This window comes from Carassius gibelio, chromosome A3 (assembly GCF_023724105.1).
Source record: "Carassius gibelio isolate Cgi1373 ecotype wild population from Czech Republic chromosome A3, carGib1.2-hapl.c, whole genome shotgun sequence".
In the NCBI taxonomy this organism is placed as follows: Eukaryota; Metazoa; Chordata; class Actinopteri; order Cypriniformes; family Cyprinidae; genus Carassius; species Carassius gibelio.
This window is the reverse complement of record NC_068373.1, coordinates 25,020,293-25,044,126: the sequence shown is the minus strand read 5'-3', so window position 1 is coordinate 25,044,126 and position 23,834 is coordinate 25,020,293. Positions and strand designations below refer to the sequence as shown.

Here is a 23,834-nt window from a genome sequence, read left to right as displayed (position 1 = left end):
AATGCACTGTATTACAGTTTTATATTCAGTGTGTTGCTCTGAGCCTGTTATTTCCACACTGGATGTATTGAAAGCATTGAAATACTGTCTCATTAAATGGTAGACAGGCACACGGGGAAGAGAGCGGCCTGGGTGAAACAGCCAGACTGACTTTAACAGAGGAGCTGCAGCATTGACAGATGTGTCCACCGACAGCAGTTCACACTGCACTTCTCTACCTACTAACCCATCACTGGATTGTGATTCTGCACTAGTGTTAAGGCAGATAAATAATTCCTGTGGTTCGGTGGTGAATGCTAATGCTTTACTAGAGCTTCAAAGGGACCATTTTCTGCACTTTTGTAGCGTTTTACTCTTTCCTTGAATCAGACACAATAGACACTGAGGGGGACTTTTCTCTCTAATATTCAGATTAGCAGCCAAATAATATGGAGTTTTCAATGCATTTCAATTACATTCAAGACTTATTTTGTGGCTAGATTCCCTCAAGTTGACTTACATTATGAATGTGTCTTAAAACAAAAACTGTTGTAATTTATTGTAAATTAATTGTATATTGTTTTTCTTAAAATATAATGATCTTGAATCAAACACCTATGTGATTTTATTCCTAAATGATGATAAGCTGGCTATGTCTATTAAATGTTTAACACAGAAACATTAACATCTACATTCAAACTGCTTCTGGTCCAAAAAGAGCAGGTGTCACAAAACAGCTTCACAAATAGTCTTTTCAGCTGTTTATAGTTCAAATATAATCTACAAATCCAGTATATCACCTTCTGAAAGTATGAAAGTAACTTGACGCTTCAGATAAAGATTATATCATTGAATCATCATGCCAGTAGGTGTCGACAAGTTACCGTAAAAAAAATGCGAGAAATTCCTTCAAAAACGCTGATTTATTCAGTAACACAACTGAAGTCATTGAATCAAAAGTTAAAAGATCAAATTAATTAAATATCTTGCCGAATTTTTTTTTTTTTTTCTATTGAGAATTGTGGAAGAATAATGATTTTTGATTTTATGTTTAAATAAAAAAAAATAAAAAACTTTCTTCCCTAGAAAAGCAAAATAGCATATTGGGGAGCCAATGGTATTTGTTTTAAAATTGAAATAAAACTGAAGTAAAATATATTAGATGACTAACTTAAAACATAGAAATGTTGCCATGGCAAACAACTGAAATAAATAAGTTGAAGTACTAAATTGTAAAAAAAAAAAATTCTACTATAAAAAAAAAGAATTACTCACACTTACATTAAAATTATAAAATGAATATTTTAAAAAACAGCAATGAACCCCATAGAAAATCAAATAAAAAACAAAACAAAACAAAATCTTCTTTTGTGTTTCATAGAAGAAAGTAAGTTTACAGATTTGAAACGACATGAGCAAAAGATGACATTTTATTTTCAGCTGAGCTATGCCTTCAAGTCTTCTGTATCTAAATGACCTCTGTTATGATTGGCTAATCCTCACATACAAGCGTAATTCACACCCCCAGAAAGGGAATTTGCTAAACAACAAAAAAGTCAGAAATTTTTTTTTCTGTGTTGACAATCCGGTAGGGTAATGAAGGGTGGATGATATTATAAAAAAAAAATAACAAATTAAACAAGAAATCAAAGATAAAAGCATTTAAAAATTTTGTTTTTAACACACACAAAACACATCAAAACTGCTATTTGGAATAGCTTGACAAATAACTTCATGGTTTAGTAAGCCGCAGCCAATCAAGTAAACATCTATAATTAATCAGTTAAAACTGCTGAATACTGAAAGCTAGATTAGCATTTGCTTTTTGCATCCAGACCAACTTAATATTCCTTAAAGAGAACAGAAACATCTTGATGTTGATCACCAGGGGCTCTGGAAAGTGTCAGACGAGGTCTAACTGCGCGTGCAGTGTGAATGTGTCTGTGAGCAATCCAGTTTTTAACAACGCTTTCAACATAGCTACAAAACATACTCAAGAATAACTGCGATTTGCAGGATATCTCATTTATGAAAGTCTTTTTAAAACTAGAGCAAGGATCCGGGGAGGTAAACAGGATCAAAATCGATTCGATTCATTAAAGCCGTGTCGTGGCTTCTGTCTCTGAGCCAAAGCCACTCGCTCTCCTTCACTAACTGATATCAATGGCTGCCCTGTCATCTTGTAAGCACATGAATGAATAAAACTGTCACACAGAGAGCTATATGAGATAATGGTTATGAGCATAAATGTCAGAGAGAAAACAAACCCCATGATGCATTGCGTTGCTTCGAGGCAAAAGATGCTCGAAACATTCGAAGAAGGCTGACTGAAGCACCTGCGGTTCAGCCAGGCGTCAATCATCTGCTATACTTTGTGCCTCATTTCTTCAACAGTGTTGGAGAAGCTGCTCCCAAAGATGAACTACTGTATTGTAGATCCTAATGGGACTATGCTACTAAATGATGCTATGTTTTGACATTAATTTGTGTAGAGATTTTAATGTTTCAAATTCAGAAAAAAAGGCAAGTTGCCTGTCATCGTTTATTGTCATGACAACAACTGATCAACGGCAAGAACTTGGGGATCTTGTGACTGCATTAACACACACACACACACACACACACACACGCACACGCACACACACACACACAGACCCAAACTCTGCACTAAATATGAACTGTGCTGTGAGAGGCAGCAGACGGGGGGAAAAATAGTTTTGCGCTTTTAAGAACCTTTCAGAAAAGAATCTGTAACTATTAAAATAACTATTATAATGATATAGGCTATATGTGATTTATATGTTGTAACAGAAAACGCTGACCGCTTGCATTTTAAAGCAAAATAAATTAAATTAATATATTAAATATAAATGCATATAATCTGAGAAGCAGTCCTTTTAAAAAATAATGTTTTGCATGAATTCCAGTCCCTTTTCAGTTGCTGTTTTTAATGTGGTGTTGCCCTGCTGAATAGTACAGCATGGCACAAGGAATTATGTATTCGCAGCCCGAATTTAATGTGCTGTGAAAGAGAGACTGGGAACTGGGAAAGAAAGCAAGAACAATAAATTGATAAAGCATCTTTCTACTGTGTTGTCTTTGCTGGCTGCACACAACACAAAGTGTACTGTGCAAGCACACAAATGAAAGTCATTAAAGACTCACAGATCAAACCAATCAAAAGTTTTGAATCATTTATGGTTTGTCATAAGACTATGTGTAGTTAAAAATAAACAGCTGAATAAAGGGTTTTGCTAAAGGAATAGTTTAGCCAAAAATGAACATTTGCTGACAATTTACTGTACTAAGCCTCAGGCCAAGAAATGTACTATAGATGAGTTTGTTTCTTCGTCTGAACAGATTGGGAGAAATGTAGCATTACATCACTTGCTCACCAACTGTGAGAAAGCATTATTATGGACAGAGGACTCATATTTTAACTGGAAGCAACGATACGAAGTTACAAATTTATTGATGGGTTTGTCTGAAGTAATGATACATTTCTCCAAATCTGTTCTGATAAAGAAACAAGCACAAGCCACATTAAACTAAATGCTCATAAGTTAGTTTAAAGCACTTAAAATAAACATGAAATTTTCCAACAGCAGTTCACTCTGTGTTCTTTTCTACATGTGTTATGCAATTTGTTCAAAGAAATGCATTATTCCCTAATGTAAAGTTTATTGCGATTTGTATTTATTATTACAATTTCCATTCACAGTTTCAAGTGCAGTTTAAATCCAAAATGTATCGTAGTCAATTACAGTTCAGATTATTTTGAGAAATGGTCAAACACAAACTCTGTTCTTCGCAGGTTAAAAAATAAATAAACAGAAAAGTGCACGGTCCGTGTGTGTGTTTGCGTCCTCATATGTGATCCCTCAAGCTTTTGTCAGTTAAGCTCAGCCAATGTCGCTGTCACCCAATCTTTGCTCAAAGGAGCTTTGTGCCTATTTTTATAAATGTTTTCATGTTAATAAGTCTTGATTGTCATTTAAGGATGGCAGATCTTTAATACGACCTCACCAAAGGATGTCGTGTTCATCTTACAAAGAGTAACTCACACAAACACAACAAAAGTCTCATGTTTTGACTTCTCAAAATTGGGATTAATACACTCTAAGCCCATTGTGTTCAAGAGATATCGTCAATTTAAGTGAGAATTAATTCGATTTAACTTTATCTCCTTGACCCATCACATTATTCTACCTAATAATAGCTCTACTGCAAAGTCTTAATTGCAGGGAACGGTGCAAGGTGTGAGTGTTGGCTGTTAATGAGGGCAATTAGTAACGAGGCTTGTGAGGCCTCTGACAAACAGAGCTTGAGATTGGAGCTGCTGAATCATATGGACGCATGAAACCAAAAGCAGACGTGGCAACCAGACTGCAATCACACTCCCTCCCAAGACTAAGTATTAGTATGTTTATTCTATTTTAATCAAATAACGTAAGCATAAGGGACTCCTTTAAAATAAAATACATACCTACATACATAATCTTACCAACCCAAACTTCTGGTAGCAACCCAGACAGCAAGCAGTTTCAGCCCAGGTCTGGCCCACATGGATTCTCTACTGACAGGTGGGAGTTTTTAAAATGTATATGCATATGTGCATGTGTGTTCAGTAGCAAATTTGTTTCTGCTTTGGTTATCAAAACTAGTATTGGTGTTAAGTTTGATACCACTAACCACTTTCAGAGAACTGTTGCAAATCTGTAGGCAATATAAGCTCAGAAAGCATGAATGGAAGTCTACTTTAGAAGTCCCCTAGACCAAGCTTTGAAATTATATTTCTATCATGGGACACGATAATCCTGCCATGCTAAATAGTATGCAAATTGATATCCCTTCTCAGATTGGATCCTGAGATGACATGTTCATATCAAGGCGTCAGCCAAAGGCTTTATGAGCTCTGCATCACACCGTTCATCAAAGTGAAGCAAGTCAGCCTATTCCCAAAGTTGCTCGTGCAATCACAACTGCTTTTATTCATCAGCCTTAACAATCTCAAAGCTAAACACTTCAGGTCACCTTCTAAACTTCTGACGATTCAATTTGAGCCTCAAATTAAAAAAAGAAAAAGCTGCAGTGTGGCGTTAAACTAGGTCTCATCTCCTCTGTTAACAGTGAGGAGTTTTAATGAAGTGTTATACGATGCCCTCTCTGGACTTCATCCCCATCTCTAGTTCCAGCTCTACATGAAGTTCTGCACGGTCCGCTCGCTCAGGACACCTTTAATAAAACAGGCCTTCAGAGGGAGGAGGGCATGCTGACATGCTCCCCTCACTGTTGTGCCCTGATTAAAGCTTTTAAAAAAACACAGTCTTGCTTGTTTGCTTGCGGAGACTGGCAACATGTGTGTATGAGTGTGTATGTGTGTGTGTGTGTGTGTGTGCGTTCTGACTGTTACTCCGCCCTGACAGCTTTGAGAGTGATGACAGGCTCGGGTGTGTGAAAGCCACGGGATAAGAGGTTTAATGAGGCTGTAGGATCAATGGACAGGTTAGGGGGGAGCTGTCAGATCGCCTTCCTGTCTGTCTGTTCCTCTTTGGCTAATGAAATGCTAACATAAAAACACGATTCATCAGGTGAACATAAGTGCAACACTACTGCCTCTACAAATGATCATATACAAGCATGTATGTTACTGTTTTGGGGCTTTTTGGAGATGAGCAGCACAGGAGTTATGAAACGATAGAATAATACAGTTCACCAGGAATCCTTACAATAATTCATGGATTAAGGCACTTGACAAAATATCACAGAAGATCCATTTGTGGACCCAGCTGGAAAAACTTAGACCAGTAAAAAAATCCCCTGCTCTAGTCTGGTCGACTTCTAAAGCTCATTAATTTTTTTCCAGGCCTATTAGTTTATTTAAATAAATCAATAAAATGTAATTCATACATGCCATCCCATGTGGGAAATAAGCATGTTTTATTGAATTTGAAGTGCACTTAAATCTTTAAAAAAAAAAAAAAAAAAAACAGTACATTCAGATAAAGTAATATGAATAAAATAAAAGGCCACTTAAGTATACTTTAAGGCAGCACACTTCATGACTGTTTCTTAATACACTTAAGTACACATAAAAAGTGCACTTTATAATACTGCCAAATTAAAAGCACAGTTTAAATCATTGTTTTAATAATATTTTAAAGAAGTGCACTTATTTTGATATGTTGACTGACACGCTAAAGCACATGTAAAGAGATTTTATTGTAGTGTGATATTTGATGTAACATTTTAAATATACTAAATTGCAACTTCAACTTACAAAACTGTAATTACAAATATATTTGAATACATGACATACAAATACAGTATCAGTAGAAATTACTATAAAGTATAAAGTATATTTTAGTTTACTATACATGCTTGTCTGAACATTCAGTAGTATATTTTAACCATTGTTCAAAGACATACTGCCTATAAACAGCATATAAAGATGTACTTAAGTCCTAGTTAAGTGTGTCAAAAACAGCTTATTTCATTTCATATACATTTAAACTATAGTATATTTTCCTTTTAATTGCAATTAGCATGAAATTAAGTGCTAAAAATTTCATTACATTCAGTTTACAGTTAACTATATATTTTTTAAAGTACGCTAAAATGTGTTTATTTTCCACAAAAGATGACTTGAAGACACCTCTTATATTATGAGGCAGTTTTTCATTTCTTGATTAATATTCTTTTTGAGTATCCTTATTGACCTTTGACTGTGCATATCAGATAATTCAACCTTTTAATGCAAAGGCAAGGCACGTTCAGGCAGTAAAATTTCAAGTGTGGCTGATGAGGCTGGACAAAACTGAAATAATATTTGTAAATAATTCATGAGATTTATGAAAAAGCTTGAAGATATATATATATATATATATATATATATATATATATATATATATATATATATATATATATATATATATATATATATATATATATATATATATATATATTTAATAATGGGTAACACTTTACAATAAGATTGAGTTACAAACTAACATCAGCTAACAATGAGCAATAAAATACATCAATATATACAGTATTTATTAAGCTTTGCTAACGTTTCTTAATAAAAAATACAAATGTTCACTGTTAGTCAACATTAGATCAGGTCCATTAAATAACATAAATAGATATAATTTTGATTTTTTTTAACAATGCATTACTAAATGTTGGAATCAACATCAACTAAAATTAATAAATGATTTTCATTGTAAGATTATGTTAACTAATGTAGTCAACTAATGTTAAACACTATGCCAAGAGTTTGACTCTTAACCCTAGGGTTGTGGGTTTGAATCTCGGGCTGGCAATACCACAGCTTAGGTGCCCTTGAGCAAGGTTTTGAAGCCCCAACTGCTCCCTGGGTGCCACAGCAAAAAATTACTGCCCACTGCTCTGTGTGTGTGTGTTCACTGCTCTGTGTGTGTGCACTTTGGATGGGTTAATTGCAGAGCACGAATTCTGAGTATGGGTCACCATACTTGGCTGAATGTGATCATGTAACTTTCACTTTTTTTAACAAATGGAATCCTATTGTAAAGTGTTTCCAATTAATGACTAAGATGTGAGTTCAAATTATGCTAATGCTTTTTACTTGATGGTTACACCACATGACACAGTACAAATTTGTCATTTGTGTTTTTTTATTTGCATTTTGTAAATAATTTCACTGCTATTTACTGATTTACTGCTACTCTGGTTGACTGGTCATCTTACAGCCAGTTAGTTGAATAGTGAGTTTGCCTAATTTATAACTTAACTAAACTTCAATATTTTAGTTAAGGAAGAATTATAGCAGGGATCCTCAAATCTGGACCTCGAGATCCACTTTCCTGCAGAGTTTAGCTCTAACCCTAATCAAGAACACCTGAGCATGCTAATCAATGCCAATCAATGACTCTGTGTTCATTAGAAAATCACAAGCAGGTGACTTTGATCAGGGTTGGAGCTAAACTCCAAATGCAGCGCATTGGACCTCCAGGGCAAGATTTGAGGAAGAGGGAATTAGAGGATTGTAACAAGCTAACAGCATGTTGTGCTTAAGCATGCTAGCATGCTAATGACATTCTTCAAATTATCAGCTGTGAGCAATATTTCTATAATTAAACATATTCCATTCAGGATTCAAGTCGGCATCTGGTTGACTCATAATTATAAAGAACTTCTTTAAAACAAACTAGTCATCCCTCTAGCCCAAACGGTAAAGCAATGCGCTAACAATGCTAAGGTCAAAGGTTTGATTCCCAGGAAATGTATGAACCGATGAAACAATATAGTATACCTTAAATGGAATTCTGCTTGAAGCTGCTAGCGATGCAGGAATTACACATTTGAGTGAACACTGTTGGTAAGATGCTACTTTTGATGCCTTTGATGAATCTCCCAAGTCCACAACACGAAGCCAAGGCAGGAAACAAACACTGTAGAGTGAGCGTGTGATTCTGTATGTACAGTACAGTAATGTGCATGTATCTCAGAGGTCCTCGCAGGGCTCACAACCACTCAAAGAGACAAGAGGACGCTTCTCAGACACAAGCCCCCGTGATGCCGCTATATCCAGAGCCCCTGCAGACCAGTGCGGAGACCGGATGACAGAGTTTCACCCAGATCACCGGCCCTGCACTGATTCACTGAGACATGAGCAGCCTCTCCCTTCAGCTAGCGACTCTTTGTTTCATCTGGAGAACTTGCTTCAGTTTCTTTCCTTCGTGACCCTTCATGTGCCCTCGATGTATTTGTCAAAGTGCGTCAGAGCAAGTGGGAGTCCTACAGGATCTTTCACAAGAAAACAACCTAAGTGTATAGAGTTGAGCTTAAGTAGCCAAGAGGTAAGGACAACATAAACATGCCAGATGAGTAGAGATTTAACGCAAGAACAGTGAACTTAAAAGTGAATGGTATGATTGTGAGAAAGGTAGAAGAATGACAGATCTTGTTCCCATCAATTTATGAAATCGCTTGCGGCCAGGATGAATCTAATACTGAGGGATTGTCGAGCAGGAGGTTTCATTTCATTTGTGTGTGTTGGTGTGTGTGTGTGTCACAGTTTTTTTTTTCAGTACATTTCTCAGATCAGAATTGAAACTCATAAAAATACCTGTTCAATCTTCACATCATTGTGTCACTTGTGCACATAAAAAAAGCAGTTTCTCATTTCTTTGAACAAGTTACATAAAATGTTTTGGTACATCCATGCAAATGATTATGTACAATTTATCTGCTGTTTCCTACATTATCAATTGCTTATGTCATGTTGACCAAAATGTATTATAATGGGTCTCTGTTGAATAGTCTCACCCCCCACAACATTTAAGCATTAGTTTATAGCATAAGTCTTTACATGCAAAATGGTTGAAAAAGTTGTCATAATATGTCAAGCATATTTCTATACTATTTCCATTAGACTTTTTCTAAATCTGTCCTGCACTGGTCAATTGCTCCCTGGTGAATCTTGATTTTCTCTAATGAAGGTGCATCTCATGAACCATCAACTGGCAAGTGTGTATATATATACAGCCAGAGCACAACACACACCCGTCCATGCAATTCATAAAACTCATTTTGTGTCTTCTGGATATGGAGTATAATGGAACTGAAAACAAGTGAACCACCGCACCGCTTCATCTACATGGATGACGCTGGCTTCAACCTAACAAAACGCAGAAACCGTGGTCGAAATATCATCGGCCACAGAACTACAGTTGACGTGCCAGGCCAACGGGGCGGGAACATAACCATGGGTGCTGCTATCTCTGAGAATGGTATGCTAATGCATATTCCCATTATTTGGCCATACAATACAGGGTGTCTTGTCACCTTTTTAGACACTTTCTACAAGGATCTCATCCCTTAACAAGAGAGGGGTCAGATTGTAGATGACCTGCCAAAGTACGTGACAGTTTAGGACAATGTCAGTTTCCATCACTCCAACATCATCAGGCAATGGTTTGCAGACCACAAAAGGAAGATGATGGAGTTCCTCTCGCGCTACTCTCCATTCCTTAACCCCATTGAGGATTTTTTCTCAGCATGGAGATGGAAAGTATATGATCGCCAGCCACATAGACAGATGACCCTTCTGGCTGCCATTGACATCACAGCAGATGCCTGCAGAGGCTGGATAAGACACTCTAAAAGATTCTTTCCACCCTGCATCGCAAGAGAAGATATTCGTTTTGACGCATATGAAAATTAGTGGTTGCACTTTATTTTACAGTACGTGTACTAACATGTACTTATAGTGTATTTACAGTGTATTTATCTAAGAAAGTTCTGGTAATACAAGGTAACTACATGGGGTAGGGTTAGGTTTAAGGACTGTAAAATAAAGTGCATTAGTTTTCTGGAACGTCAGGAGGTGTAGGAAGACTGGGAAATCACTAAGGAGATTGTCCTATGTTCACATTCTACTTTGTTTTTTGTTTTTGTTTTTTTTGCTATGCAGTGCTGTCTTTTCCTTTCTGTATCGCAGTGACATGGTCTGTCAGCAAATTACAGTACAAACATAAAAGCGTAAACGTGAATCTTGTCCAGTCTCTTGGAAACTCCCACATACACTAAGGTGTAACCTACAATTTACAATAATTGTCATCAAACCTGTAGCCATAGTTTACATCAGAACATCCCTCCAAAGTACACTGTTATATTGACAACATGACCAAGCAATTTGACTCTTATCCGTACACAATGACAGAAGGACTTGGCATTCTGATGGCACTGACATGTTCATTGACACATATTTATTTTTGAGAGATGAACTAATCCATGGTGTTTTGCTATTTGTACGAGTTGTTCTGAGAAATGCACTTACTGTTTTGCAAATGTCAAGGATGATTCGAGAAATGTACCAAAGCGACTGAGAAAAACTATAATAGGCATGTCAGCCGATAAAACAGTACTTCTATCAGATAGATAGATAGATAGATAGATAGATAGTGGTTGAGAGCTGACTGACAGTGAACGGTTTTTGATCATCATGCAATGGTTAAGATTATGCCAATAATTCTAATTAAACTATTGCACTTTTTAATATTCCTGAATATGCAATTGAATACTTGAAATGTTTCACTGAATAACTGAGAAACTTCAAGCACTGTTTATTCTTGAATTAATTTTGTTCTATTGCAGTGATTTCTTTTATTGCATCAAATTTGATCCTTTGTTCTTTTTTGTTCTTTATTTTTAAACGGCTTGTTTTCCTTCTCTTGAGTAATTAAACAATGTTTACTTGTCTGAGAAATACCTGAAGGCTAAATGTCAGCGTTTCATTTGTTATTACTACCATTAATAATGAAGAAGAATGCGTTCAATAGCATAATTGTTTTGCTGTTGGTGTGGTATACTGAAAGGATTTTGCAGAACTGTGAAATTTAACTGGGATTGTTACCAGCTGAAATTTTGGTACGGCGACAACCCTCGTCAAATGAACGCAGAGCCAAACACAAACAGGCTTTCTGAGCTAAATGGGATCAAGGCTGAATTTGAGATGCGCACTACTGTATACCACATCAATATCTGTTCTCCGGTGCACTCACTTGGTTTCTCTTTTCATCTCTCACTCTCTTTCAAATGCATTTTCTTTTCCGTTGTATGACCTCATAATAAACATGATAGGGATTTATTGTGCAAAGAGCATCTTTCTTTCAAACATGCTTCTCCATTGACCAGAATTGATTCTAATGTTGGACATGGTGAATACAGTCCGCTCGATACTGGAAACACTGACACTTCTGGAAGCGTTTAAAGACTGAGCTCGGAAATTATGCTTTATACAAAAAATCCAAAGGGGCAATTTGTAGCCACATGATAATCCGCCTCTGTCAAGAATTTAGCGCACATGTTTTTGAAACGGTCTATATATATATCGGCAATAAAGACTTTTATTAGAGTCTGCTTTCTTGCCTTCTTTGGTAATGAGAATAAATATCCGCACACAATCTCTTTTATCTCTGTCAGTATTCATTACTGCAAGAGGAGCAAAAAGCAATGCACCGCAGTTTTTCCATTTAACCTCAATAGCTTCACTAACCTTTACTAAATCATTCAGGGCACAGGCGGTGATGGTACTGACTTATCTTGGGTCTCGTACCTCATTGTAATAACAACAGTCCAAATTAAATGGCGCTAATCTATTAACACATTAAATTGGTCAGTTTCTAAGACACTCACAATTATAGCCTAGCAGAGAAAAACAAAACCAACTGTCATTTCCCAACTCATTGCAGCTTGAGAAGACCAATTATTGTATATAACAAAATAAATGCGCTATTTTATAAAGCCATACAGAATAACCATAACATTTCCATTCCATCCCGTCATTATTATTTTTTTTTGACCCAGATATTTTGGAGAATCTTTATGCAGCTCTCTTTCAATTAAACTTCACAGTGACTATAAACCCCAAATAAAAGAACCATTAAAGTTGCCCATGTAGCAAATTATTTCTATATATTTTAAATCAGTGACATCAAAAGAACCAGAAAAAAGTCTTGTATATGCAGCCTAACTGCTGCTGTTTATTCTGCCATCAATATTAATTAAGCAACAATATTGTTAACAAAAGAATGGATATCTTTAGAAGCTTTAATCAGTCCTTTAATTTAAACAATCATTATTAATCAATGTTTTTTTAATAATCATGCAGTCAAGACAATACTGACTTTTTATTATTATTATTATTATTTTTCAGTTTAATGAAGGCTAAATGTCAGTGTTCTAAATTTAAATAGATAATAGTTATATTAATACTTAACATTTTCAGTTAAAGGAGTGTGTTCAACAGTATATTATTGTGCATTGAAATTCGTATTGAATGAATCATAAGGATTAGCATCAACTTTGTGAAGTGAACTTTGTGAACAAGAAAGGAAAATTATGCTTGACATTTGGTCAAACATATTTTAGTGTCATATGGGCTACTTTTTAATATTTTTAGTTCATTTTTTGGAGCTTGCCGCATATAGTAACTATGTTGTATGCAAATGAACTGTTTGAAAATTCAAAATTTCAATTTTGAGTTCCACCGAACAGCATGTGGGATTAGAACAGTAAACAGTGACAGAATTGTCTTTTTTTGGTGAACTTTATTCCTTTTAATACCGTGACTGACTATACGTGATAAATACAGAATCTGTGAGGAGAAGAAATGTTGTTGCAAGTGTGAACAGCAAGTCAACATTTATATATTCTCTGCATGCCTTGTACAAGTACACTCATGCATATATGTGAACACACATGTACCAGTTTCAGAAACGCATCAGGGGCTCGTGAGCCTCCACCTCAAAGCACCATCAATTTGTTTTGCAAAGAAGGTGCGATGCAAAGAAACATCAAGCGCACGAGACGGCTACAAGGCTGCTCGCTATGTCACCAGCATTTGAAGAAGCGCAGACGAGATGGAAGACAGAGAAATAAGAAGGAAAGGAAGAGTGAGAAACACAAGTGACATCAAACAGCCACACATTCCCACACACGCCGAGTCTGTGCTGGTGGGGAGAGCTCAGCGTTTGTCCTAATCAATACCCAGCACAAGGCATTGAGATGCAGCCAGGGGCTCCCAGCCAGGCAAACGTCCAGGCCCACTGCCAAACGGTGGAGGGAAGAGGGCTGGAGAGGAGGGGTGTGATGGGACAGCAGGCAACTTCACAATCTGAAACATTTCCATCCACAGTCACGATGGGTGCCGCGCTTTCAGAAATGTCTTCCTGTCACTTATAGAGAGGGCTCAGTGGAAGGTCTTAAGGAGATAGTGGATCTACACTCAGGAATCCGATTAAAGTCCAAATTGTGGTATGTCATTTGCTGACATACATTCAAAATTATATTGCATTCTGCACCGACCGAGAAAGACAGACAGATAGATATATAGACTTTATTCTCAAACTATTTTACTTTAATATTTGCATTTGAGTAAATGTTACACATTTATTCTTATATGAAACGTCATTGCCATTGCCCTTTTTCTCATAAAAGGGACTCAAAACATTACTCATGAAGCATTATTCTCCAATTGATAATCTTTTTTTCTTGTTGGTAAATTGTAAATGTGCATACACTGGATCTTTAAGGCCCAATCCTTGAAATCTGTAAAAGACTACTCAAAATGGTTTGCAGTACCGCTCTGTGCTGAGAGCTTTTTGTGTTACAAGAGAAAGAGAGCAAAAGATTGTTTTATGGGTAAAATTATCCATGTTATGATTGGCCGGGCTTGGTTTCAGCACCTTTTTTGAGCATGTACAGTCAGAACAACAAAGCTCAGTCTTTTGTGCACATAAATGGGTTCATAGCGCTGGAGCTTTTCAGAAGAAAACGAGGCTTGCATCTCCTTTGCTTTCCTCTCCCCCTCCGCCTCCCCCCGTTTTCAATCTTTCTATCAATGTCTCTATCATACGTTCGTGTTGCCACTTTGCTATTTTATTCAAAACACAAGAATGCACTCCCAGCTTCCCAGGAGGATGATGCTGAATAAGGGCAAAGATGTAGAGGGCTTTGTTTCTAGCTGCTGTTTCCCTTCAGTCAAGCTTTCTGTTGTTGAAATGTTTACACTGAACAGCCCAGAGGCTTGAAACAAGCTTGTATGCAGCAGGAAAATGACACTTTGTCAGAACTTCATCACATTTTCTCCTTTCCAAAGCAATCCTGCCATGCCAAGATCGCTTTGAAAGACCTGCTAATTTCATTCCGATGCTAATCATGTCAGTGGCCAAGGTCTCTTCAGAAGACGATCACTGTGCACTGCAGCTATTCAGAAACAACCTTCGCTACATAAAGACTTCATATGAACACACATACACATGGTAGCCTTTTCCATTTTGTCTTGTGCAAATTTGAACTGAATTTCTTAACAAATGATCTCCAAGCAAATGCACATGCAGAACGTTTATTAAGCCTATAATAACACCGACATTTCCCCCTCTCTGTTGCAGTGAACAATCTCAAAATGAAAACCAAATTCACTCAAGCTGATGATCTTTTATTTAAACTAGCCTTGAAATAATATGTTTAATCCAAAGGCAGGTTTTTTTTATTATTATTGACATCCCTCTCATTAAGCATTAAATCTTACAGCATTCAGTTTCTGTTTCCTCCCATCTTAAATATCAAATGATCTGCCTGCGAGTTATAAATTGATTTGAGCTCAGGTACAGAACAAAGCATTATCCAAAAAAAAAAGGAAAAACGTATTGGTCCATTGGTTCTTTTAATCCCGCATGGTTTTGATTAAGTCAACAGAACGGAAAATCATTTCAGAAGCGTCGTTAGATTTCGACTAAAGAATATGCAAACAAATGTTACAATGTTAGAGCATTGGACTAAAAACTACTGATTTTGTTCACACATATTGTTTTGTGGAATAAATTTTTTCGCATTTTTATACACTTGTGGAGTTCCTGGTCAAAAATTACCAGCCTTCATAAAAGTGCTCATACATTTCTTGTTCTGCTATATTATTATGAAATATTAAATTCAGACTTTTTGGCTTGTTTTCTTTTAATTATCACAAAATTTGTCTTTCTTTTTGGAACTGACTGATCACTTAAATCAGCTTATACATATCTGGTTTTGACAAAAATGTATGTGATTTCATTTTTTTTCCTCAAAAACGGGATAAAAGGCTAGTTGTTTTTTTTACCAGGAACACCAAATTAGATGAAGGATTTTCAGCACAACACAAGGGTTAAGAAAGTAAACAGGGTCAGTGTTGTATGTTATCATTCAATATTACAGCAAATTGACTGATATTGTGGCTGGCATCCCAGCAAGCACAAAATGTTTAAACAATATTTCACAATGTTGCATTTTGGATGCTTTTAGGTCATGTTGCAGTACAACATATCAAAAAACTAATCTAAGAGAGAAAAATCGTGCACACTGCAGTAGATTGCAAGAAATATGAAATGTTTATCGAAACAACCTGTCATGTTTGTGACCTTGATCAGCCCTTTTTTCTTCGCTCTTTGTAATATTATCTATGTCCAGTAAACTTGCCTGCAAACTTTCAGGTGTCTATGTGCGTGTCTGTGTGTGTGTGTGTGTGTGTGTGTGTGTGTGCACTGGTTTGGGTGATTTATAAGGACGCAAATTTTATAATGACAGGCATGACAAAGGTATAACAATATAAAAGTGGTTTATGATGACTCTACCTATGACCCTGTAATTTATTCAAAAGGCTTAAAAAAAGAAAAAATCTAAAAATGCACAATGATTTCCATGAGGGGTAGGTTAAATATTTGCATAACGCAGCCCAAATGTTCACGCAAAGAAAGAAGGCGTAACTTTTATTCTCGCTGTTCCCACCACCGCCATGTTGTGGAGACGCATTAACATGTGCATATGCTACTTAATAATAGTATGCATGTAAATAAGTAATTGGTCCCTAAACTAAAGTGTTATCCCAACCCCATACCTAAACTTCAGAAGTACCTTCCTAACTAATATTTGGCAGCAAATTAGGAGTTTGTTGAGGCAAAAGGCTTCACAAATAATGTAGATGTACATTTCAAACGTGTAGCAAAAATATTTCAGTATACAGAATGTATATTTATGATCAAAATAAACCAGATCAAATTATAATAATTTTGGTAGCACTTTATTTTACAGTCCTGTTCCTCATGTACATACTATGTACTTATTATAGTAATTACAATAACTATGTAATAGCTAGGTTCTAACCCTGAACCTACCCCTAAACCTAACCCTACCCCATTGTAGTTACCTTGTGTTACCAGAACTTTCTTAGATAAATACACTGTAAGTACACTATAAGTACATGTTAGTACACGTACTGTAAAATAAAGTGCAAACATAATTTTTGGGAAGTTTTGTTCACTTTTTAAGTTCGAAGGCAACTTTGTGCCAACAGCAAACCATTTATCAGCCTGCCAAATACAGCACTTAAGTAAATTGTGATTATTCATATTAATTTGACTTGGAAGAGAACAGTGAATGGGTACACTTGAAATAAATAGCTCACTCATGCAAATATCGAACAATAGACACACGCACAACGAGTCTGATAGGAGGCCAGGTTTTTTTTTCTTTTGAAACATTGGTGTATTTTTAACAGCACTGAATTTTCTGGGGTCTTGTACGATATTTAATTTGACTAACAATGGTCACTTATTTTATCAATATCACTAATCTTACTATATACCTTCAGATGGTCAGATACAAGACTTGCAGACTTTTTATGCTGGTTTGGTGCCGGTTCAGCTTGCAAACCAAGCTTTTTGAACAATGGCGTCTTGACATCAACATCCCACAATAGAGTCAAGCATTCTAAGCACAACATATGCAGTAATGGTCTTGTCAATAGCGTGAAAAATCCCTCCACAACAACAAACTGTTACATCTTCAGCTCCAGTAGATCAATCCTCGTACACAGCATCAACTTTCAACCTACACAACCAGCATCTACCATCAAGAGCCGTGCTATGAATGGATGTGATACATACTGATGCCATGAGTTAATCACTTCGCCATAGAGATAGTGAACAAACACTTATAATGTTCTCGACATAATGTTGTAGCAAAATTGAACACTTTAGCAGTATTAAGAGAGCAGACGATTACAAAACTGAAGGGTTCTCATAATCATCATCATCAGGCGAGTAGCTTCCAGCAGCTGGCCGTCGACAGAAACTGTTTCCTTACTGATTGGAGCCAGCCTGAGATTCCGGAGCCAAATGGTGTTTGCAAAAAATTCACGGGATTCAGTTTAACACAGAATTTTTAAAAGCTCCATGAATAAATCCTTGTTTGCACCAACAGACTACTGAGACAGGATCAAACCCGATAACAGTGCCGTTCCAGTAGCGTGATATAAAAAGACATGCATTTGCGGCAGAATAATGAAAGCGTTCTTTCGAGCGCTCGCAGCAGACGGATAGCGAGCAGTTGGATCACCTCGGGGATTGCATTAGGAGCCAGCATTTCATGGATGCATTGCTAGATCTGACTCTCATTGGCCTCGCACAAACACTGACAGTCATACCCCCTCAGGCTCACAGCAATTACTATGCAGGGGCCCTAAAGTCTAAACTTATCTGATTATATTTCCATTCTGCGCTATCCAAACAGTTTTACTGCTCGAACGATTCCGTTTAAAAGCCTCCTGGAGCGAGATACAGGCTTGGTTCAGTCAGTCTACAGGTCCTCTAATATTAGGCTACAATCGCTTTCGGTCTAGAGGCAGATTAACGTGAGCCGCCGCTCTGATAAGAAGCAAAGTTTGACATCCAGTAATGAAAAAACAGACGGAGCCTTTCAGAGGTCGACGTGCCTCATTTTGAGCCATTTATTCATTCCTCAGTCTACTGGCTGTATGAATAAACATCAGCAGACTGCAATGGAGAGGAACGGGAAAGAGCTACTGCGTTAGACGGCGTGGGATCGCAGGAACTGGGCTGTCAGTCTGTTTCATATGGGCCTTGCACTGGGGCTGTCGCAGCTATCGGGCTCGCAGAAAACGCTGAGAGTTTTGTCAAAAATTCACGAGACATCTGTTGCCATGCCGGGACCTTGCTTCAGAGACGTTTAATTAAATAAGTCACGGCGCGTACAGATAAATATGGCGCAACTGGTGCACGGGCGCATAATTATGACAAGGCATCTAGGGAGCTGCGGTCTTCCATGCTCATTATGGCCCATCTGGGACATCAAAAAACAGCGTGCGAGCCCCATGTGTTCATATGGGAACAGGCTTTTACTGGTGCCCTCAAAGGGGGACAGCCGCATGGTGGCGAATTTAAACTACCGCGACTGTGACTCAAATTTCCTGGAGCTTTTAAGGCAAACGGGTCAGATTCCTTTCATTTGGGTGAATGAAATGCGGTTGACGTCTTGACATATGCCTGCACGCACACGTTATCCCGCTTAAATAACAGAGCAGGCAGTTTTAATCGCATAAAGATGTGGATTCCACCCGAATTCATTTTTGTACGCATGGAGGATTATCAAATATAATCAGACGATTTAAAGATGGCTGACAGCTGTCATACGATGCGTCAAAGTGCCAGTAAGACATTGTTTCCAAAATACAATAGAATTGGAATTAGTTCAAAAAAATCAAGAAAGAAGCTGTCCAGAGAAACACACACATACAAATATTCTGAGGCATATCTGTGCTTTTCTTCAAGAGTCCGTAAGGCATTTGTGCACTGGTTTAATGGTAGCATTCTCCAAAGGTGGTCAGCCTCACGAAGGGGGTTTCTGTTTTTCGGTGAACACAAAATAAGTGTCACTCTGTTGGAGCCGTCTCTTTTAGCAGACTCTATCAGGTATCCCGGTGGAATTAGAGTTTGGATCGCTATTAAACGCAGCATGAGAAACATATCCAGCCTTTGGATAGAAAAAAAAAACAAGCACATGATACCTTTGCATCCCTAGAGACCTCTTCAGCTTCTGAGCCCACCTAATTTATGGAATCCTCCATGTTCCCCACCCTTCGCAAGGATGACTGATCTCCCATTCTGCCGTACCCTGCATGCCAGTCACGCTGATACTCATTAGCAGGAAGCTTCAGAACAAATACTGAGGCCCCGTGTGGGGGAACGTTGGGCATCAGACACTCTTTGCTCCCCAATGGTGGTTAATGCCACCCTCTGTGAAAGAAAGAGCCTCCGACTTGCTGCTGCTTCTTCTTGCCACCCTCTGTGACAGGTACCCATTCGGTCGCTCAGGGCTGCAAAGTCTGCCAGCTTCAAGTGGAGCCGAGCAATTGATCACCAGAGAAAGACTTGAGGTGAAAAGGGTTCAAAGAGCTTTTTCTACCCATTGACCAAAGTGCTGGGTTTCCTTTTAGTCACCGCTAAGCTCCCTTAAAGCTGTCCAAGGGCATTGAAAGTACACTTAAGGATGAAAACAGGGATCTGATCAATACGAGGAAAAACAAAGCTGCCCTCAGTTCTAAACAAACATTGGACAGACCTTGTCTATAGTGTGCTAGAGTATAGACACACTCCATGACAGGATGCTAATAAGTGTCAACACGGTGCCATGCATAATAGGGGAGGGCTGAACACTTTTTAGATAAAATAGGGGGTCGTTTTTACCTCAATGTGGCCTGTTCAAAGGCTAACATGCTCAAGAATTATAACACTTTTAGCACTCCGATGCTTAGGGCATTGTAATTGTCAGATGCACCTCAGTTTATCCACACCTCTTCACAGAGAATGAATTACCAGTGCCAGTACTTTAAGACCTGTCAACCAGGATGGATCACTGGGCTGTATATCAACTATCTGCCTGCGGATGCCGAGGCCATTTTTTACAGCAGCTAATAGATGAGAAATGCACCCTGTGGACAGAGCAGAACACCTTGTCAAAAGGTAAAATACCCTCAGAAGCTAACTGGATGAACAAGCGATAGTATTGCACTATGGGGGATGGATAGTAGATTGATGCATGATATATTGTTGGTTTATATAGTTGTTCGACAAGTCAGTTTTCATTTCAAATCAACATATATTTCTTGCTCTTTTGCTTTATTTTATTTATTGGGATTATTTATTGTAATTATTTGCTATGATTTAGGATCGTTTTAGGGATTTAAGAGTTAACAGGTGCCACTAGACACAGTAAATGTGACTACATTAATTAACTTTTCTGTACACCAATATATATATATATATATAGAGAGAGAGAGAGAGAGAGAGAGAGAGAGAGAGCATAAAGCATTATGTTTTATACATATGTATTATATTATAAAATATATAATAACATAAAATGCAAAAACCTAAATTTTCACAGAAACTTTATAAAACTTTTACTCAAAAAAAGTAAAATAAGTACAGTAATACAAGTATTTTAATTATTTTAGTAAAAAAAAAAAAAAAAACTAATTGATAATGTGCATTATACTTTCACAAGGCTCTCTGTAGATTTTCAACTTCAAGAAGTGACATGATGGAACAACCATTTCTGTAAATCTAACAAAAGTGCACAGTTCTAAACCAGTTACTTCAAACTGGCCAAATATCAGCAGATTCATGGTATTTCTTCCCTCCAAATAGGCAAGACAGCATGGCAATTGAAATGACAATTTAATAGAATTTTCTTTTCAGTTAGATCCACAACAAGAAAAGCTTTCATCCATCATTGCATTTGGGCATTAAGGTCATTTTTCCACAATCTGATCACAAATGAGCTGAGATAAATGTTTTGTTCTCTGACAGACCTCTCTTTTCAAACCTTACCCATTGTGTAAGTGTGATCTAGAAGCAATAACACAAGTGAACTGCGGTGATGCTGGGTGCCTGTGATCACTCCATCCCATGGGATTGTGTTACAAATGATGGGGCATGTTGGCCAGAGCTAGAGACCACAGGGTATTAGTTCAACCACATCTGCCGGGTTATCACCTAAATTCATAGCAGCAAATGTCATACTACAAATTTCATTATTAAACAATGATTGATTTATTCCCAAAGGTAAATTCATAATATTGCTATCATAATTTAGAAGTGACCTTAAGATCTGAATAAACTGAAATCTTGAAAACTACATATCTGGAGATATCAGCTTAACCATGCTCTTTTTGATTCTAACGTTTAGAATCCCGTTAGAATCGGTTCCAAATTATGACAGGAATTCCATTCGCATTCAGTAAGGAGTCTTTCCATAAATCACACATCACTGACTCGTGAGCTCGGAGTGTCAGAGGCCACTGTAAGACCGGAGACGCTTACCTTGCGCGCAAGTGTTATTGATGATTGAAAACAATAGAATCCATCCTGCGCTCCACTTCAGAGTTAACGCGCGCCTTGACATGATGCTCCGACGCGTCTGTGAGTCCGCAGCACGCGTTCGCCCGCGCCGCGCCGGATACATGTTGCGCCGTAGTTTCCCCAAAGCGATGGGAGACACTGAGCGCGTCGCTCCCGGGCGTCCAAAACCAGCGCTTAATAAGCAGGAGTCTACAAATAAGTATGTACTGGTCAGGCACAAATAAACTACTGCAAAGTCCGAAGAAGCAAAGTTTAAGAACAGTATAAACAGCACGACTTCAAATGGCAATCCCTTTATTCTGTTGTTAATTATTTTGAATATTTGCGCTATTTGTGTTAGTTACAAAAAAAAAAAAAAAAGGTAGGCAAAAATAATTGTCTAATCTCTGAAACCTTTCTGAACTGGGTTCAGATGAATTCAGTCATTTGCGTTCAAAGGAGTGAATCGATTCCGCTGCATCCCTCCGCGCCATGAAACATCAGGTGGATACTTAAAAAACACTGTCCAGCCTGGAGAAAAGTAACAGCTGAAGTAGTGGAGCATCAATGAGGAAATATTCCGTCCGGTATCTTGGATGTTTTCCCCCTAAAATGCAGTGTCCGTGTCCTTTCAGTACTGCGAGCAACACTGTATGAGTGCCTGTCTGAAAACTCCAGACTGAAGCGGGGCTTCTTCACTGCGGTATGTCGCCACCACGCGGCGGAAGGGAGGACTACATCTCCCTATTACGAGGTGTTCATGTTCATAATAGATCCAGCCAGGATCATTCAAAGTTTAGACGTTCATACTGCGGCGAGACCATGTTTAGGAAAATCAGTGTCAAGGGTTTATAACTCGCAGCGAGCTCTGCATATCTATGAACGTTTTATTCACTGATAATTAGTTCAAGCTGTCCACAATTTCCTACAAGATGCTAGTACACTATAACTCCTTAACTCCACAGTGCAAGTACTCTGTTCGCCAAGAGAGCACAGACTCCTAGAGAAACATTATTATTAGTCTCTCTCTCTCTCTCTCTCTCTCTCTCTCTCTCTCTCTCTCTCTCTCCCTCCCTCTCTCTCTCTCTCTCTCTCTCTCTCTCTCTCTCTCTCTATCTCTATCTCTATCTGTGTGTGTGTGTGTGTGTGTGTGTAAGACTGCCGGCTCAGTGTAAGCTTTGATCCTGAGGACACAAATCTGGTTTTAAATTCCGAACAGATCCACAGACTACTGCACTCGTTACCCAAGCATGCTATGACTCACGTACTGCACAACTGTTCAAGTTACATCCGGAAACCGCATTCATTCCCACACTGAGCAGGAGGCAAAAATCAAAACGATAACTCACATTCTAAATATAAGCATGTGGGGTATTGTTTTACCAAATGTGCTTAAATCCTTAAACTCAGAGCATGGTGAGATGGTAAAGATGATGATGGTGGTGATAATGATAGTCAGTGATGATTGTGATAGTGGTAGATGGTAGTGACAAAACCGGTGCAGGTGATGATGATAATGATGGAATAGCAATGATAGTTGCTGTGGTGGTGATGATGGTGGTGATCCTGACAGTGTTGAGAATGTTTGTGTGGTAATGATAGTGGTAGTGATGATACTGTTAGTGGATAATAGTGTTAGTAGTGATTATACTGTTAGTGGATAATGGTAGTATTTATGATGATGATGATGATAGTAACTGCATAAGATATTATTATACTGCTGGTGATGATAGATGTGATGTTGGTAATCATGATAGTGTTCATGTTGATGTGGTAATGATAGTGGTAATGATAATACTTTTGGTTATGATGATAGGTGCATTGATTTGATAGCACTGGGGATGATGATGGTGATGATGATAATGAAGATTGAGATGATGATGATGTGAACCTGATGGACATGATGCCAGGTGATTATGTTCATGAATAAGGCTGATTGTAATTAATTAAAACATTATGTGTGTGTGTGTGTGTGTGTGTGTGTGTGCGTGCTTGTATACATAAATTAATCTTCTTCAGTCCTTAGGGGATCCACCTCTGTGTAAAGTTTGGATGTTCAACAGATTGCCTATGGTTTTTAAATAAGAATCATTTACTACTTAATATGATTAACATGTGGGAAGTTGAACAGAAATC

General features: G+C 37.7%; 1 protein-coding gene across 4 annotated transcripts in view; it reads right to left on the bottom strand.

Annotated features, from left to right (window-relative positions):
- The window catches only part of LOC127953276 (protein sidekick-2-like), a 115,691-nt gene extending 93,285 nt beyond the window's left edge, over positions 1-22,406 (bottom strand). For all 4 annotated transcript variants that reach the window (XM_052552300.1, XM_052552310.1, XM_052552320.1 and 1 more), the window contains exon 1: positions 21,681-22,406. In XM_052552300.1, the coding sequence (XP_052408260.1) occupies positions 21,681-21,822 (142 nt within the window). In that variant the 5' untranslated portion in view covers positions 21,823-22,406. The remainder of the gene's footprint in view (positions 1-21,680) is intronic.
- Positions 22,407-23,834: the final 1,428 nt, after the last annotated feature.